General features: G+C 46.3%; 1 protein-coding gene across 7 annotated transcripts in view; it reads left to right on the top strand.

Moving 5' to 3' along the window:
- The window catches only part of plekha7b (pleckstrin homology domain containing, family A member 7b), a 71,414-nt gene that overhangs the window by 41,112 nt on the left and 10,421 nt on the right, over positions 1–19,881 (top strand). For 3 of the 7 annotated variants that reach the window (XM_060070568.1, XM_060070569.1, XM_060070570.1), the window contains 16 exons: positions 2,396–2,574; positions 4,786–5,232; positions 5,445–6,042; positions 9,191–9,265; positions 9,948–10,082; positions 11,043–11,096; positions 11,822–11,902; positions 12,811–12,879; positions 14,157–14,237; positions 14,497–14,646; positions 15,120–15,221; positions 16,515–16,683; positions 17,255–17,445; positions 18,517–18,708; positions 18,921–19,038; positions 19,389–19,480. In XM_060070568.1, the coding sequence (XP_059926551.1) occupies positions 2,396–2,574; positions 4,786–5,232; positions 5,445–6,042; positions 9,191–9,265; positions 9,948–10,082; positions 11,043–11,096; positions 11,822–11,902; positions 12,811–12,879; positions 14,157–14,237; positions 14,497–14,646; positions 15,120–15,221; positions 16,515–16,683; positions 17,255–17,445; positions 18,517–18,708; positions 18,921–19,038; positions 19,389–19,480 (2,733 nt within the window). The remainder of the gene's footprint in view (positions 1–2,395; positions 2,575–4,785; positions 5,233–5,444; positions 6,043–9,190; positions 9,266–9,947; positions 10,083–11,042; positions 11,097–11,821; positions 11,903–12,810; positions 12,880–14,156; positions 14,238–14,496; positions 14,647–15,119; positions 15,222–16,514; positions 16,684–17,254; positions 17,446–18,516; positions 18,709–18,920; positions 19,039–19,388; positions 19,481–19,881) is intronic. The other 4 variants (XM_060070574.1, XM_060070573.1, XM_060070575.1 and 1 more) reach the window with 3 other exon arrangements.

The following is a 19,881-nucleotide window of genomic DNA, read 5'->3' on the forward strand; positions in this document are numbered from 1 at the left end:
GTTTGTCCAGTGTGAGTTTGGAATGAGATAGTTGACGCAGCAAGTTTAGCCATAGTCAAAATGACAACACACTGCAGCCTTCAGACAAGGAATCCAAGGAGTGTGGTTGAGCTTAACAAGGGCTTCCCATCAGATACCCCTCGGGCTGCCACAAAGCAACATGCACTCTAATCCATGGTATAGGATGGTTTCCTTTCCCTCATTGAACCGCTCTTCATTGATGTTTTCCCAAGCCCAGACCGAAGAACAATCCCCACTCCTTTTGATCATGTCAACAATGATTTGGAGAGACTTCCTGTTGTTTTGTCTCATTTCACTGCAGCGCTCTCATTCTCTGTTGGGTCAATTGTTCCCCTGTGTGTCTGTGTGTGTGCGTATGTCTGGGTGTGTATATGTCTGTGTGTTTGTGTACATTGGTATGCGTATGCCTGTGTGTGTGTGTGTGTGTGTGTTTGTGTGTGTATGTGCGTACCGAGGGAGTTCTGTTGCCAGCAGTTGGCAGCCCCTGTCTTGCATGAATAGGTATTTGATGTCACCAATCCCCATCGGCGTCTCGCCTTCCCCCAGCTCATTCTGTGCCACTGAATGTACAATATCTGGTGTGCATTTATGTCACATATACATACATGACGCAGCAGAAGTCATGGATGGACAATGCCAGCCTGTTTGTTTTCATGCAAGTTTAGTTACTTTTTGTTTTTAATTTTGAATGTGCGTCCGTGTGCTATGTGTACGTTTGAAAGCAGCAGTTCTGTAGCATCGTTTGGAACAGTAGAAGCGACTCCTGACCGGGCCTTGTCATTAATATTGTCCTCGACAGGTTCAGGTTACCATGGGAACCATAGCCGATCAGCAGCCCTATCAGAGGGTTGCATGGACCCACTATGGATTCAGTGTCATTGGGCCTCTGCACCCCCCCCCCCCCCCCCCCCCCCACCGCCGCTCTACATCAGTCATCATATTCGGCCCATCATGGGAAAGGTGTGGTCGGCGAGTCTCACGGTGGTTCTGCCTACGTTTCCCACACTCCTCTCTGTCTTCATCGGCTTTCTTCGAGTCCTTCACCACATGTCACCATAGCATATTATTTGGCCTCCATGTCGCATGTGATCCAAGTCATTCCATCACGGCGCCCTCCACGAGGACGGTCTGTGGGCACGTTCACATGGAATGATGCATCGATTCCTCCAGAATCCCCAATCCCACGTGCAGCCCGTGTTGCCTCTGGTTTTGTGTCTCATGTTATGCTTTCCACAAGCCGCTGAGTAAACTATCCAAAAGCCTCTTCTTGTTCTTCGTCTTGGATGATTTATTGTGTTCAACAAAGTGACATTTCCCTCTATATGGATGAAGTTCACTACTTCATCAATCTCATGCAGACAGAACGGAGATCATTTGAGTTGTTTCCAGGCATAGAAAATGGCCTGCCATAACCATTTGATGCAAAATATTTCCGACACAGACCATAACCCTGGCTGTTGTAACCCAGATTTAGATGAATGACCCAATGACTAATGCATATCAGAGACATCTGAACACAGTGAGGTCAGCGAGATCCCAGGTTACACCATGGTCATAACATATCCAGCACCGTGTAAACCAAGAGTAGACCAGTGTAATCCTTCTCCGTCGTGGAATAACGACCTTGACTCCAGGTCGCCAGGCTGTCCGGTGGCCCCGTTGTTCCCCAGGGGGGGGGCTCTGTCCCCGGGTTGTTTGGGGTTGTTTGGACGGGTAGGGACACTGCAGGGTTATATCACGAGAGGATAAAAAAGAGTGGAAAATGATTAACTCAGCAGACAACAGAGAGAGGTGTGTGTGTGTGTGTGTGTGTGTGTGTGTGTGTGTGTGTGTGTGTGTGTGTGTGTGTGTGTGTGTGTGTGTGTGTGTGTGTGTGTGTGTGTGTGTGTGTGTGTGTGTGTGAGTGTACCTGCATTGTAAGGCTCTTTCGTGTTGGTCGTCGGCTGTACAGTTGCTTGGGCCCCTTTACCAATATGCTTACCGAAGGCATTGTGTATTGTGCTGCCATTTTGGCTTTGGTTTGATGCAGCAGAAAATTGATTATAGCTATATGTTGCATGCCTTTTGCTGTGCATGACAGCGAAAAGCTCTTATTTGACGCCGTTTTACGATGAATGCAGCCTTTTTTTCCCCAGTTATTCACTTCTCCAGTCATGTGTAACTGTATATTTTTGTCTCCCATGCGACGACAGTTTTTGGTCATCAAAAACGCTAACTAAGCGCGGCTCCTTGCTGAGCTGCTTAGTGCTTGGATGTATTTACTCATCAAGCTCACTACCTGTACTACCTCACTGCTCTCTGTCCCCATACGGTTCTCACACGCACTCCCCTCTCTCTCCCCCTCTCTCTCCCCCTCTCTCTCTCTCTCCCGTAGGCCAGCCACACAGGAATGCGCTCTTACATTTACAATAAGAACTCTGTGATTGGCTCGCAGGCGGAACACTGCGGGATGCGAACGTACTTCTTCAGCGCCGACACTCAGGAGGACCTGAACGGCTGGATACGGGCCATGAATCAGGCCGCACGCATGCAGCAGAGCCACACGGTCAAAAGGTCTGTGGTCCCCGCCCTCCACACGAAGGTTGTCCTCGGGAAGGTCTTCGTCCGTGACGCTCAGGAGTTCGGTTTAAATTAGAGCATGGTTCAATGCGGTGTGTTTCACGTTTTGAGCCGTATCGATCGGAATCGGAATCTGTCTCTTTCTCTCTCGGATGAAAACAACATCTTGTCCTTGAGGCCCGGGTGCATTAACACCTAGATCCAATTTTGGTTTCAATACTTTTTTCAAAAATGGCTCTGCTCAAGATGGAATATAACAAGAAGAATATAGGATACAAAATTAAATGCATAAAAGAACCCCACAAATAATAAAAAAATATGTGTAAATACATTAATTCATGAATGCATTAATGAGGTGAAAAACCAATCATTGTTTCATTCCAGTAGTAGTATGTTGATGCGCATAAAAACAGACACATCTAATCATTGTTTCATACCAGTAGTTGTATGTTATTGTGCATACAGACAGACTCATCTAATTTTTGTTTCATAGCAGTAGTTGTACTTTTTAGTGCATAAATACACATCTAACCAGCTACACAGGGGCTTCCAAAGGGTTTAATTTTGAAGCGTATGCATCTGGGCACCACTCGGTCATGGGTTACTAATACATTGTACCCTATATAGAGACGACTAAGTTAAATACCTTTAGCCGCGTTTCCACCGCACACATATTCTCCTTATACTAATACTGTACCCAAAAGTATAGTTAAAAAGAAGTACACTTACTGTAGTTTGTTATAGTGTTGCGACATTGTTTTTCCACTGCGGCTCAGTGCTGCCTGGATGAGCACTGCTTGAGACAACTTAAAGGTGAAACGTCCCCAGACTCGATGGCCCTTATATGGGCTGAGCAGTAGTAAGACGCAGTCTGATCCATCTGCTGTGAGTACTATTGCACTGCAGTGGTCTGCAGCATCCATTCTGTTCTCTGCTGTTGGCCAGATGGAAACAGGCGTGAACGTTGTTGCTGAAGAATCCATATAGGCTATGTAATGCAATTAACTGTCAAATGCTGTAATTGTCACTGTGGTACCCTAATTCTAATGTTTAAGACTGTTAAATAAGTTGGGGGACACATTTCATAATTTGAGGACACAATTCCTTTATGTTATTTTCTTTTATCGCCATCTTGTGGTCAATGTTGCTTACTACCGCTTATTCTATTCTATAAAATTGTATTTTAAATTAACAAAATATTGAAATAATACTCAAACCCCTATCAATTATTGAGGTTAAATAGTTCATCGTATCCTGTGTTCAATTATTGTTTCCCTTGGTATAGACTTATTCCTATAAATGTACCTTTTCAAAGAGTTCGGAAGGAAAGAAGAAATAGTTGTTAATCCATTGATTGATTATGCACAAATCATAATTTTTGTAAAATACTGATGATTCAGGAACTCCAATATGGGTCTTCTTAAATGACACGTCTTTGCTGTAACAGATTGAAGAGAGACATGGCATACCCCAAGCTATTAGTTTAGAACAAAATGGCTGTCATTTCTAATCACCAGGGATTCTGTCTGTTTGGCTTTCTCTGCCAAGAGCTCTTAGGGTTTTATTTTTTCCATTCAAATAATTAAAGTGTGTGGGTGTAAAACGTATTGAAATGCTCCCTATGGTGCCTTCGTCCCTCCACAGAGAAATTAGCAAAGATTCAGCTGTATATGTAACTTCTTCCCTCCCTGGAGTGGAACATTACTTACAGCATGTCATGAGGTTAATACATCAGTGGCCCATTGTGGTTCATGTTACCCCATCTCTCTGTTGCAGGAATATTACACTCTGTCGCTGTAGTGTGAATTAAGAGTGAGCAAGCATCGTGGTAGATTAGTTTGATCGCGGTGTGTGTCACAATCTGTGCCAACACCCTTTGTGGCATTACGTGTACTATGATAAAATCGGTACAGGTAATGATAGGGTATGTCTGTCCCTCGTCTCAGGACTGAATTAAAGAAGAGAGCTTTGCGGTTTTCAATTTCCCTTCCACTTCCACTGAGAACCCTCACCCGCTCTAACTCAAACATACTTTTATTTGCTACGGACATTGTTAGACGTTTTCAAGGACCATAGACCATGACCGTCTGGATCATTGTCATTGCGCTTCAGTGTATTATTGTGTTTATCGTTGATTCAAGTTGACTGCGTCAGAAGTTGCAGTTCTGTGAGGACCTAAGGATCGTTGGTCTCTGTGGGTTCCAGAGAGCTGGAGAGGCCTGAGAAGGCAGTGGTGGTACAGCAGCAAGCCGTCCCCCAGAGCCATCACTCCGGAGGTGGGAAGCAGACGCCCGGACAGAGGGACGCCCCCCACCGAGCCCAGAGGGAGGAGCCCCAGGATAACGGCGTCCGATTGGCCCCCGGCGAGGAGGTTCGGTACGGCCTGGAGATCCACGGGAGGCCCCCCCAGCCCGCCACCGGGGAGGAGGGGAGGGTCGACGGCCGCTCGCCCGACCCGGGCCCCGGCCCCGGCCCCAGGAACGGCCACCTGACCGTGGCCCATGTGTCGCTGCCCTCGGAGGCCAACGGGAACGCCGGGTACAAGCGGGCCCCGGGCCCCCGGATGAGCACGGAGAAGGAGGTGCAGAGGAAGACGGCCCTGGCCCAGGTGGAGCACTGGGTCAAAGTTCAGAAAGGGGACCCCCCCATGAGGTCAGCTTCACCAATTCCACCCACACCTTTTGAGGGTCTATGATTAACACTATTAGTTTATTAAAGTTTATTAATTAACAGGTGGATAAGCAGTGAATAAGATCCTCTAACAAATTTGACGTGAAAAAATGTAAAAGTATTGATTGAAGTGAGCATTGACATGAAGAGTCTCTTGTCGTCGTCGTCCCCCCCCCCCCCCGATGTCCCCGCAGCGCGCCGTCGGCCGAGTACCACCTCCCCCGCCGGACCCCGCCCACCAAGCCCAAAGCCAACGGCGGCGCGGCGGACCCCTCCCTCCCCTCCCTCCCCTCCCCCTCCTACCTCTCCTTGCCCAAGGGCGCGGCCCACCTCCCGCCCAGCGCCAGCTCCCCGCCGGCGGCCAGCAAGCTGACCAGCGACTACAAGTACGCCCACGACCGCCTCAGCCACTTCTGCATGTCCACGGACGAGCGCACGGCCACCAAGGAGGGCATGGTGTGGCAGCTGTACGAGTGGCAGCAGCGGCAGCAGTTCCGCCACGGCAGCCCCACCGCGCCCATCTACACCCCGGGCCCGGGCTTCCTGGACGCCTCGGCCTTCCGCGTCACCGTGGAGATGCCCCGCTCCATCTCGGTGCCCCCGTCGCCCTCGGACCTGCAGCCGCCGCCGCCGCGCGTGCCCGCCTCCTTCAAGCCCCTGTCGCCCCGCCGGCCCCACACCCCGCTGGGCCGCGTGACGGTGAAGCCCCTGGACGACGGGGCGGTGGCGCCCCCTCCTGGGGACAGCACAATGTCCCACTCGCCCAGGAGCGTCTGTGCGCCGCTCTCTCAGGTAAGCATATAGAGACCACATGCATCTCAAGGTTCTTCACGATTGTAATTATTGTCTTACTATCCTTTCCCTATTATGCATAAATGATGCAGGGTAACCTAAAGTACTTAAGCTTGTTTACAAGAGGAAAAGCTCTTTACCTAACTTGCTTAAGGCGTACGTTTGAGTTAACCACATCCGTGCCTGCAGCACGCAGTAGTATTTAGGAAGCGGTCAACCTCTATCACCGAACTCTCATAGACCTAGATTATGGGGATGTGGTTTTGTTTGGAGGACTTCTTCACCAATTATTGTCCAGGTATTATACAGCAAATGTGTAAATAGTTATTAATATTCAACATCAACATTATACACATTATTAAGAGTTTAATTCTGAAGGTTTCCTTTTTTTTCGTCATGGTTAATTATCTACCTTAACAACGTTCACAAACTTGAAATCTTTTATGACGATCACTGTGGGTTTTCAGGTTGACTATTACTAAATTGAAAGCTCATGAAAGCTGAGAGTCAGCATATGTCAGAGTCAGAGACATAATATCAGCCCGGTGGCCTGGCTAGAGGGAAAACGGTTTGGCTCTGCTTCTCTCTGTGGCCATCAAGACCTCCTTCCGTGAATGGGTCGGATCGTTTGTGTGATTAACGATGGATGTTAAGCCGGTCGTAAACGTTCACTCTTCAGACCCGGTGGATTTCGGAATGAACCCAGCTGTGGTGGAACAGAAAATACTGATGTTTTGCTCCATCTTTGGGTTTAAAGTTGAAGGGATTTTGAAGTTGGTTGGCCACCTCAGTCTTTGACAGATAAATATATAAAATCTTGGAAATAGTGGTTGAATTTAACAATGCAGTGACATTTGTTGTGGAAATTATCATAGTTACAATTGTATTTCTCGACAATGTCCTGTTGTGTCCTGAGTATATGAATGTAGTGTTTAGGTAATAATAGTTTGAATCATTAGGCAGATGCTAACATGGCTGTTATCCTAATGGTCGTCTGAGTCGTGTTGGTAATATTTATATTAGCGCTGCAATTTCTATGTAAAAACAGGTTTGACTGCTTTTGGATAAAGAAATGGCAAAATAGTGGCCTTAATTTTCAAGCTAAAATATCCCAAGTTATTTATAATCAGGGATACTGCAGAAGTCCGGTCTATACTTGGCCTGTCTCGTGAGGCGTTGTGAGTGAGAGATCACCAGAGCTCAGATGGCCACTTCCACCGGGAATCACTAGGAACGGCTATTACTGGCATGGGACGGTGGGGGAACGGAACGATTCTCAGGAAAAAGCAGCAACATCTCAAAAAGCACAAAGGTTCAGCCGTCCCCGCCATTCTAATTGGAGAGCTTCCCCCTGATCTTCACGTGGAGGGTGCAAGAGTTGCGGAGCAAAACAAGGGGTCGCCCTGGGAAGATTAGCCCAGTCTCAGCATTCCCAGCGCACAACACTTTGAAGCTGATGTGAATCACACTGCATTTCACACAGTCCACGCCCAGGCCTCTTCCAACAGGTGGTGTGTGTGTGTGTGTGTGTGTGTGTGTGTGTGTGTGTGTGTGTGTGTGTGTGTGTGTGTGTGTGTGTGTGTGTTCATGTGTGTGTGTGTGTGTGTGTGTGTGTGTGTGTGTGTGTGTGTGTGTGTGTGTGTGTGTGTGTGTGTGTGTTCATGTGTGTCTGTGTGTGTGACTGTGTTTTAGTTTGGCAAAGGCTCCCTATGTTCCCCATGTCTCCCGCTGAGGTTCAGAAAACACACACACACACACATGCAGACACACACACACAGTGCCACGCCACCGCGGGTTCGCGCTCAAAGTCTCGCCTGTCATCCACACCCAGCGCTAGCTCCCGACCACACCCTCCACATGTGAGAACGTCTCTGTGCACTCCTTTGCCACATCAGCCAACACACACACACACACACACACACACACACACACACACACACACACACACACCAGCCCTTGTAACCAGAACGCTGGCTGTGCACAAGTAAACTGTCACATACGTTCTGCTGCCTTGTCGTCATTGCCGCCTTTCCTTTACTGTCGCTCTAGGTTACTAATTAGACACGTCTCCATGACAATTATACACAATTATAAAAAAAACAGCCGCAGAGAGAGAGAGAGAGAGAGAGAGAGAGAGAGAGAGAGAGAGAGAGAGAGAGAGAGAGAGAGAGAGAGAGAGAGAGAGAGAGAGAGAGAGAGAGAGAGAGAGAGAGAGAGAGAGAGAGAGAGAGAGAGAGAGAGAGAGAGAGAGAGAGAGAGAGAGAGAGAGAGAGGGGGGGGTTTCCTAACAAAGTGTGAGGCAAGTGGCTACGCAGGGCCATTCCCGGGAGCAATGGGAACTAATTATAGTTGTCAGATGAACTTAAGTTTTGGTGGACCCAGCATGTTTAAGGCTGATGGGGCTCAGCGTGCGGCTAGCAGGCCTGTGTGTTGGCGTTGCGCAGGCACCTCTGAGGAATACCATTAAAGAGTGTGCGTTATTAACAGCGAATGCAACTAGCCCAGGGCCTCCTCCACACACAACCTATAAACATCTCAACTCCGTGTCTCAAACATCAGCAAGCGCTCTCGCTCTTCCTTCAGATCTCGGATTTGAATAAAAAACCTATTATGCAGCAAAAAAAATAGTGGCAGGGGAATCTCAGAGGGGAGGCTGCTCTTGCTGGTAGCAAACAAATGTTATTTTAAGAAAGCAGGTTTGGGATAATTTATGTGTAGTTAATTAAATCTCTTGTTGTTTGTGTCCTTTTAATGTTTGTGCGGTGGGCCTAGCCTTACTAATTCTGCGTGTTAAGCAAAAATGTCAAATTTCCCTAAGCCATCTACAGCAGGAGTTACGCCACACCTTGTTCCAAGCTAACGCAGGACACATCAAATAATGAGAGGGAGAAAAGGAATATGTGCTGTGTCCGTGGAATTCTTTGAACAAACTTATCAGGAATGCATTGACTTGAGCCACAATGTTAACTTGAGCACACAACTTTCTTTCATTCTTTTGAACCAAATGAAAGTGGAATTAGAAAGATGAGTGTTTGGAGTGCAAACACTCCAAATTGTACTTCTACAATTCTTTATGCCGCTTTCATAGAGGCTTGTTGTTGTTGTTGTTGTTGTAAGTGGCGAGGGGATGTGTTGTGTGTCTCCACAGATGGAAAGAAGGTCGATGCCAGCCATGGGATACATCACACACACCGTCAGTGCTCCGAGCTTGCACGGCAAAACGGTCTGACTCTCTGCAATACACATTCTGCATGTCATACACAATGTGGCCTAACTTTTTGAAATGCATGTGCCACTTGACATTACATGACTACTAATATACTGCTTGGGATTCTTACATGGTCAAAGTCTTTTATTTTTTTTAAGATCAACTTCTTGATCCAAGAGCTAAAGACTCACTTCAATCCAATCAAACTAATACACTGTAAAAGCAGTTATAACCCCCCCCCCCCCCCTCCCTCACACACACACACACACACGCACACACACACACACGCACACACACACACTGCCTCTATGCATCAGAAATGCACCAGTCTAATAATAACTACAAACATTCCAGCTCTTTCCACATTTAGAGCAGGCTATGACGAGGGCCACCCAACACCTTGCATGAACCTGATGGAATTCCTTGCAAAGTGACCAAATGAGCTCCCGTTCGCGGGCCAGTCCTCCGCCATTCGGGTCTCTCTCTCTCTCTCTCTCTCTCACTCTCACTCTCACTCTCACTCTCACTCTCTCTCACTCTCACTCTCCCTCTCCCTCTCCCTCTCTCTCGGCTATGGTGCAGCCACTGTGTGTAGCCACAACGTGTCCTGTAAACGGGTTGGCATGGTTCTGAACGATCTGCTCCCTTGCATCTCTTGCCCTCTGTTGCCCGTCACGCCGGCCGGGCCTGGCTGCAGCCAGAGGAGCTGACCCTGCTCCTCATACAGCTCCGGAGGCACCAGGCCAAGATGGCTGGTGTTCTTAGCCCCGCTGATGATTTTGCCCCACTGCCACCCCTCCAGCAGAACGGCCTCCTGGGCCCCAGCCTTCAGGTCAGGGGCCCTTTAACCTCCGCCCCCCCCCCTGCCCCCCATCCAGCACCCATCCCACAACATACCGTGCAACGCAGCTTGCCCTTCATCATCGTTGCATGGTGTGGTCCCCCTCCCTGCTCCCCCATGCCAGCCCACCTCTCCCCTCCACGTCCTCCATCACACTGGGCAGTGTGTCGGCATTGCTTCCTTGTGTTTGGTTTGTTTTCATTGGATCTTTCGAGTGTTGAACAGATTCTAGCACTACGGACTGTGAATTGCCATTTTTTTGGACTTTGGGTTCCTAAGGGAAAGTCCCAACTTTTTTTACAAACCATTTTCACAAAGTTTTCTGACTTTGTGTGACTTCGTTAATTTGAATATGAATGATCCCAAATGGCAAGCATGATGCCGGCGATCCTCGGATTAGGATGTTGCCTTCGGTCAGCGCAAACAACACAAATACATCTGTGATTAAAATAAATGAAAAACAGTAACGTAATGCTGAGTCATGCACACCCTGTATCACCCCAACGATATGTAATTCCATGTGACAATGCGTCAAAGCGTTCCAAAGCCCCTATTGGCTACTGTCTCCCTGAGGATGTGTGCACTGCTCTGACTTGTGCACTGTAATCTCAATCTCCAAACATGTCCCCATGCTTTAGTCTTGCTTTTTACACATTGGTGTACAAAGCCCAATTCAAAACTTGAGTCATACACATGTAAGGCCTCTCTCTGTAGCTCTCATGTTTGCATGTATACATACAACGCTTCTTGTGCTGAAGAAAAGTTTCAATGTAAAAGCACTCACGCATTACTGTACATCAGGATGAATTAGGAATCTGTGCTTCGTCTGCGCGGTCTTGAGTGTGGCCCATGCAAAGCCGGAGAAAAAAACACTGAACAATGCCTTCAAGACACCCAGAATCCTTTGCAGCTTCATCACATTTGCTTTGTCTCTCCACTGTTCATCTTAAGGCTGACGACACATACATTCAACTGAAGAAGGACCTGGACTATCTAGATCTGAAGGTGGGCCTCATCCTATACCCAGAATCCCCCAACATCACCTTTCCTTTCCCCTCCACCCCCACCGCTTCCCCCTAACCGCTTCTTCTTCCCTCTTTAGGCTTTCTCTTTCTAACGCTGGGAATGAAGTTGATATCTCTATGTTGACTTGGAAACGGTGGTGACTATAATGTTAGGAACACTTACCTAGCAGGCTTGAGGCACTTCAAATCAAAAGTTGAAATGAACCTTTGTTCTCAGTGTTCTGATGGCAATGTACAAATAATCTAATAAATTAATACCAGTGCTTTAAAGAACAAGTAACAGTAGATTCACATAGATTGATGGAGATCGCAACACAGTATGAGATGGCCTTTTCACATGCACTCAATCTAAAGAAAGCGCATGTGAAAATATTTGATTTTTTCACATGCCTAAAACTTGATTTTAGGAATGTTGAGGTGAATTGAACTTCAAACCTATCGAACTACATAGTGGCCGATGCTTAACACAGAGTTGCTACGTTGATGTTTCTCCTATATGTATGCTATGTTTCACAACAGCGCAAAGCCTTGGACCTGTATGAATGGTTTTGTATGTATAGCATCACAACATCCCCCATCAATAACCCACTGGGCAGCGTGTCGGTTGTTTGCAGAGTGGAGGGGTGTGTGGTGCGGTCATCCCACCTTGTGCATTCATACACTTTCACTCTGTAACGCCTCTTCCATTTCCTGTTTTCAAAACAGATCCAAAATATTGACCCGATGATTGTTTCAGTACACAGTGTGCTTGAAAACTCCACTCCGGGTTTTGGGTACAGTTGGAATGTAAGGATGGTGTGCATACAAAGAGAAACTCTCCCACTGCATTACGAATGGAATGTACCCGTACTCTGGCAATGTTCACTGACCGCAGAATAATATGTAATGTATTTCCACCTGTCTTTTTACATATATGACACTGTTGGCCTGGTTGTCCATATGGGTAACTGTGACGTAGGATGGATTGTTTGGCACGCGGATGTCCATGCATGCTGGTGTACACTACCCCACGCCAATGTATTTTCCGTGTATGTTGCAAACACAACCTTCATCTAAAAGAACCATGCGACATCACCCAAGGGTGCTCTTTTCAAACAAATGTGCTGCTGTAACCGGTTACGAGGGCAAGCTATCCATGGTATTTACAAAATATTTCTTTATGGCGATGAACCTTAGCTTTGGGTAATCCACCCTGCTGGTAGAAAATAACAACAACTCCTCATTGTTTTCATAGGTTGTGCATCAGAAACATCCTTGTAGCATTAGTTAGAGTTCATAGTCCCCTCCCTCATGGTTGGAATGGATCACAAAGCTGCCAAAACTGCCAAAGTAATGAGCAGCCAGGAAAGAGCAGCTTTGTGGTTGTCTGTCGTTCTGGCTTGCCTCAAATCAAAGATTGCAGATGCTGCCTCTTCATAAATAATTTCTGCATAATGTTTCATTATATTAGCTTCTGCATTTTTGTGTCAGCGATGTGTTGTTTTTCCCCCCTTTATTTTAAAAGCCTTGCGTAGTTCAAATGCACTCATTTTGACGTTGTGATGCAGCCGTACAGTATGCTTTTGCCTGAACTATCATTCGGTGAATGTCCTCAGCTTCTATTGAATGACCGTGAAAAAGTGGCCCTCTGTAAGATATTGCTGCTGATACTATTTATTGTTGAAACAGGAATTGTCTGTGTCTGCTCAATGCAGGTGACTGGACGTGAAAGCCTGAAGGAAAGAGCATTGAAACCCGTCAAAATAGCAGAAAGTGATGCTGATGTAAGTGAATTCAACTCCCACAGAATCCCTACAGAGACTGATAAACTGATAAACAAGTGCTTTATCTCGCCTGCTTCTTCACTTTAAGAATATGCTTTTTCACACACAAGTCACTACAGAGAGACTGTTGTAGTGTGTGTGGGTGTGGTTGTGGGTGTGTGTGCGTATATGTGTGTGGGTGTTGGTGTGTTTGTGGATGTGAGGTTGGGTGTGTGTGTTCTTTAGTTTTGGTAAACAGAGGATGAAGAGGCATGGGTGTGTGTGCATACACATGGTTACACTGTGGGGACATTTCTCCTCGCTGCACAGTGAGGACCTTGTTGGCCGACCACATCTTTTACTTCAAGCACTGCAATTTAAAGGGAAAAATACATGTAATGGGACTTTTAGATGTCTGGCTGTTAAATTTTTCAGTTTGATTTGCCCGGGTTCGCTCCTCTTCGTCTTTGTTTTGTGCTAAATAGAAGGTAAATAACATGGATGGCCTGTCTTTTCATCATTAGCATTGTTCTGCTTTAACAATTTATACAAAATTTTGCGTGAAATTGTTGGAACAATGAATATTTCATGCAATTAAAAACAACAATATAAGGCAGCAAAATAAAAACAGCTTAATTATTAATTGAACAGAATGATAAATAGAGCTGGAAAAAAATATGCACTCCGGAAAACACTGCAAGCCTGGCAGTTGTGTTGTTTTCATAAACACATAACCCATTTCTGGGAAAACAAATATGCCACCCTCAATCAGAATGGCTTTCTAAAAAAAATAAGAATGAATTAGAAAATATGGATTTTTGATTATGATTACTCATAATGGGCATCCTCACCAGCCCGGCTAGTCGGGCATATAGCTTCTCTTTGATATCTCCCAGTGCGCAGACGAGAGCTGCAACTCCTCAGGGCATTTCACGTAGATGAGCCATATTGACATATGGACACCCAGAAGTCTGCAGTCGGGGATCAATTCGTCTTGTTATTAGAGCACAGTTGACAGAAGTAGGAGAAGGAGGCCAAATGCTGAATCTCCTCAGACACTACCAGCTAGCTCAGAAGAAAGCCTCTGAACAACAGCCTAGTTTTTGTTTAATTAGACAGTACTGTTGTGTGTCTGTTTTGTGTTAGAGTGTAGACTGTTTTGCTTATCACGTCTTGTGTTTTATTATATAAGAATAAAGACTTGTATGTGTTTTATTTAATCAGACGGTAGGCTTGTTTGTGTCTCTGAATTGCGTTTTATTTAACCAGAGTATATTGGGAATGTATTTGTCCTCTAGGTGAAACTGAGTAGGCTGTGTGAGCAGGACAAGATCCTTCAGGAACTAGAAGTAACGATACGCGCTTTGAAGGAAGACAAGGTTTGTGCCGGGACTTTATGTTGATTGCGTAGATTTGTTTACAGCACTTATAAATGATAACCCATTTTTTCTGTTGTCTAACTGCTGTGAGGTTGTTGTGCATGTTGTTTGGTTGTTGTGATGTTATGAGTGTGTGTGGTGATGTTGTGAATGCTTGACGGTTGTTATGAATGTTATGAAGTGTTGTTGTGAACGTTGCAGTGAACGTGGTCTGATGAGGTTGTTGGACTACTGGTCACTGATGTCGTCTCCTGAGCAGGACAAGTTGGAGTCGGTGCTGGACATCTCCCACCAGCAGATGGAGCAGTATCAGGACCAGCCAGCCCACGCTGAGAAGATCGCCTACCAGCAGAGGTTACTGCAGGAGGACGTGGTGCACATCCGCGCCGACATCTCCCAGGTGTCCACGGTAGGACGTCCCACCCCCCACCCGGTTAAACATGTGCTTCAAGGAGACGCCCCACATGACCCCACCAGGTCAACATGTCCTTCAAGGAGACGCCCCACACGACCCCACCAGGTCAACATGTCCTTCAAGGCGAAGTCTAAACGCCTCCACCCAACACTCGCTCACAAACTTTTCCGAACTCAGGCATAGTAAATGAGAAAAGTAGACACAAAAGAAGATATGGTACATGTCCTAAATCTATATTTGTTTATATGAAAAAAAAAAAAAGGCTCATTAGAGAAGAAAATCCCAATGAGCATCCTGGCAGAGATAAGCAGCAGAAGTGCAGTGTGGTCGTCTAACAGACAAACCATATATGGCAATATACCCCAAAAGACTAAACTAAACAAATAACAGCAAGCAGGAGTCCTCCGTCATTCAGCCGTGCATTAGAAAGGGAGACATGTGGCATGTTGCTGCGGTGTGTTCTGCAGGAGATGGAGAACGCCTGGGGGGAGTACAGCCGTCTGGAGGGCGATGTGGACTGGCTCCGCTCAGCCTTGCAGGCCCAGATGAACCGCAATGACATCTCTCAGGTCTGGGGCTGGAAAACACTGACACACACACACACACACACACACACACACACACACACACATACACACAAGAGAGACACACACACAAGGGCTGCATCCGAATACTCGTACTTGCATACTATATAGTATGCATTTTGTAGTATGCGAAAAATCTAGCGCGTCCGAATACTCTAGTATGCATTCTGTAGTACGGAAGTCGTTTCCGAATGCATACTACCGCCAAAGTGAACCACGGACCACACTACGCTATCCCACAATGCAACCGGAGTCTGGTAACAAACGAAGAAGAGATGGCTGACCCGACACCACCAACAGCGGCTTTTTATTTGTGTGTGTGTGTGTGTGTGTGTGTGTGTGTGTGTGTGTGTGTGTGTGTGTGTGTGTGTGTGTGTGTGTGTGTGTGTGTGTGTGTGTGTGTGTGTGTGTGTGTGTGTGTGTGTGTGTGTGTGTGTGTGTGTGTGTGTGTGTGTTCAATAAAAAAGGAAAAATTAACTTCAATCGTCTTTTTCACGGAGTAACAAATAACTGTAAATGTATTATTATTATTCCAAAAAAATGACTTACCAAATGTCCACATATATACAACATAACCTGCCGGTAAGTCGCTCTACGAGATGACCGACGACGACGCCTTCTAGCAGAGATATCCATTTCAAGAGCCATTCGCGTAGAAAGAGAATTTTTTTTATTTAATAGCAACGATAACAAGACGGAAAACAGGTACATTTTGCCGCCATCTGGGGGGAGATACGTCATCTCCAAACATCCGGTGGAGTTTCGGCGGCGTTCTGAGGCGTTCTACGCATGTCTGTAGACCGTACTACACAGTCAAGTGTAGTATGGTCAAGTAGTAGACACTAGACAGAAATAGTATGTACTAGGTATTCGGATGCAGCCCAGGTCTGTGGCTGGAAAACATTGATCCCCACTGCACACAGATATACATACACACGCACATGTGCGTGCAATGACACAGACACACACACACGCACACACACACACACACACACACACACACACACACACACACACACACACACACACACACACACACACACACACACACACACACACACACACACACCAAATGCTTACCTTACCTGCCTATGTGTGTTTGTAACTTGATTGGAGCATGTGTTTGTGAATGTTTGTGTGCATGCGTGTGTGTGTTTGTGTGCGCACGCGCATGTGTGTGCATGTGTGTGTGTTTTTTGTGTCTTCATCCGTACCTGCCCATCTCTTTTCCCTCATCCATGCCCTCGTCCACGTCCTCTGCCGTCCTCGACCGAGCAGCAGGAGAAGGCTGAGCTGAGGAAGGAGCTCTGGAGGATGGAAGACGTGATGGCGGGCCTGAGCTCCAGCAAGGCCAACTACAAGGTCACCCTCTCCTCTGTGACCAACCCAGGTGAGAGGAGTGCAGTGTCCGCCAACCCGACCCACACGCACTGGGACCCACAGAGAGGTAGAGACACTCATCTGGAGCTCGTCATGTTGTTATTTACTGAGTCACGTCTTAAGGGGCCCTATTATACCACCACCTTTTCCTGCGCCTTAGTGACATCACAAGTGGGAGTGGCCACCGAGATGAATGATGGATAGATGTGCAGCATGCGCTATATTCCACTGGTTAGGCTAGGTCGACTGATCCATTCAGCGTACGTCTAGGCGGACACACCCTCTTATGATGTCGCTGAGGCACAGGAAGAGGCAGTTTTTCAAACGGCATGTAACGACTAATCAAACTCACACCTGGTGGTATAATAGCCCTTTAAGACGATTTTTGTTCTGTCATTCTTGATGTTTGGAAACTAAACAAGACTCTGATCTGAATCTGAATGAATGAAACACCGGTTAAACCACGCGTTCTAACTGTATGCTGTAAGCAAGGTGCCATGCAAATTCAAAGGAAGTGCCGTCCATTCAAAGGATACACTTGGGTCCCAGGCCTTGAGAGGCTCCTCACGTGGGGATAAAAAGCTAAAAAGGAAAAACATGAAAATGGTTTGTATGTCTGTGTACACATCACTCCCCAGAGAGGAAATTTGTGCCTTCCGTTTCGGCGTCAGCAGTGCCTTCTGGGTGTGGTAGTCCGTCCGCTGTGGAGATGAGGCAACAGCAGCAGCAACAACATAGCCCCCACCTCAGTCCCACGAGCCCAAGCCCCAGACCCGGGCAACAGCCCCTGCTTCACCCCACCGCGCCCATCTCCACCAGGCTAATATGGGTAAGTTACAGGAAGCCAGGTTAGAGGAATGGGTAGCGTCAATATCTATCTATCTATCTATCTATCTAACTCATAGTTGATATGAATAGGTAAGATACAATCGCATAAACCTGAACAAGGAAATGTGTGCTTGTACACAGTCAACACTCTAAACGGTTCACCGTTAAAATGGGAAATGTTTGGAATCTAAATGGGTAACGAGTGTACCCAAAAAGTACATTTAGTTGACGCAATATATAGATAGAAATCATTTATGGAAACTTTTCACAAAGGCAGCCCGTAGGGCAAACACAGAACTGAACACAGAAGCTCCTAGCAATTATTCCATTGTAGTTAACCTACTACAATCCCCAGCCTCGAGAGCAGAATAGACCCTTAAACAGAGGTATCGTCGTAGAACCAATACAGGTGTCGCTCGTATCTCTGATTATGGGTCTGCCTCGTCTATGGTAGACTCAAACTAGTGAGGATCACACACATGGACCAAGAGCCCTGGTACATAAAGGCAGCACACCCATAATAAAGCATTATGAGGAACACCTGTTTTTGTCCTACGATGACACCTCTGTGAAGAGGGTCTATGGACCCTGATCGGTTACTTCCCTGGTCCGGTATTTTTACTGGCGCACTTTGGCACACCCTCATCGAAAAAACCTATCATTAGTTTTAACAGTCACACCTGTGTGCCCTCCTATGGCACTTAAATAAGGTGATTCGACATTGTACAGCCACTATACACTAACAATTAGTTGTTTTTAAACACCTCATATCATTAATAATGACTGATGGTATTGATTGTTGCTGATTTACTGTTATATACAGCGACTGAAATGCGACACGTAATTAATCCTGTGATGGAAAAGCAGGATGTACAGCAGAAATTGTTGCAGTGCAAATCAAGCCTGAATAGCAATTACACACAGATAACACGTTAAACAGCACTTCAAACAACAACATCTACGGCTAGCTATTGGGTTTGGAGTCCAGTCGAATAAACAATACAACAAACTTCATATTTACATACATCAATGATTGAGCTTTTGACCTGGGCGGATGGTGGTGTGTGTGCAGGGTGAGGAAGATGCCCCACCCAGACCCCCCCTACCTCAGCTCTACAGTCCAGATGAGCACCCCCCCGCTGTGCCCCCGTTGCCCAGGGAGACCAACGTCATCAGACACACATCTGTACGAGGCCTCAAGAGACAGTCAGACGAACGCAAGAGAGACCGAGAGACCGGCCAGTTCACCAATGGAGACGGCAGGGTGTGTGTGTGTGTGTGTGTGTGTGTGTGTGTGTGTGTGTGTGTGTGTGTGTGTGTGTGTGTGTGTGTGTGTGTGTGTGTGTGTGTGTGTGTGTGTGTGTGTGTGTGTGTGTGTGTGTGTGTGTGTGTGTGTGTGTGTGTGTGTGTGTGTCTTTGTGTTTGTTTATTGTGTCTATCATGACCACCACCATAACTTCCTGTCCTGTGTCCCAGTTGGAGATTAGGTGCTTCCTCAGTGAGCCTGAGCTTCTGGGAATTGGAGGCAATAGCAGCCACATTGGGACTACAACATTAGCTCGAGACGGAGGTTACCAGACCTTACCTAGCAGAGGTAATAGGATGATGACTCCAATACATGATCACACATTAACATTGATACATTGATCACACATTTTTTATTAAACTTTTATTGACACACTCATTATTACGAAGGTAGTCTTTTTGGCTGCATTGATGACTTCAGATTTCAGAGTACTTTATTCATCAAGAATGGAGTTATCAGAACTCTCTGCTCACGTTTGAAGATATAATACAAAATGCAAAAGAAGATCAAATATAAAAGTCATAATATAGACACAAAAACTGTCAGGAATAAACATATAAAATATTGAATACCATTCATGGACATAAACACAGAAAATTAAGCCATGAGCTGTTGTTGTTTACTGGCTGTCCCCTCAGGAATGTCCGGCTCTTCTTCTATGGTGAATCAGTCCTCCAACATCTCTTCCTACGTGACCATCAGACGGGCGGCCTCTGCTGTAGGCTGGGCGGTAAGCTTTAGAACCATCATGGTCTACAGACCACTGGCATCCAATGAAAACACTGTATTACGTATACTAAGTCTTGCGATGAAGTGAATACAACTTACATTATACATTGTAACAACTGCGCTGCATATCAGCAACATGCAAATGCACTTTTAACTTCTGTTCCTAACTTTCTTCCAATATTTTGGTTAGGTGTGTTTTTTGGATAACTTTTGGTCACTTTTTTAAGTAAACATTCATTCATTCAAGTCAATACAGAGGACTATTGTGACATTCTGACTCTGTGGCTCTGTATCCTGAATGAGGCATTCCAGTCTTCTATGGTTCTCTGTACGCCCTGTTTTTTCCTTCCCCACTAAATTTCCTTCTGTCATTTATTTTGAGTTCTTCCTTGACTGACGGCG

Source organism: Gadus macrocephalus, chromosome 14, assembly GCF_031168955.1.
Source record: "Gadus macrocephalus chromosome 14, ASM3116895v1".
Lineage (NCBI taxonomy): Eukaryota > Metazoa > Chordata > Actinopteri > Gadiformes > Gadidae > Gadus > Gadus macrocephalus.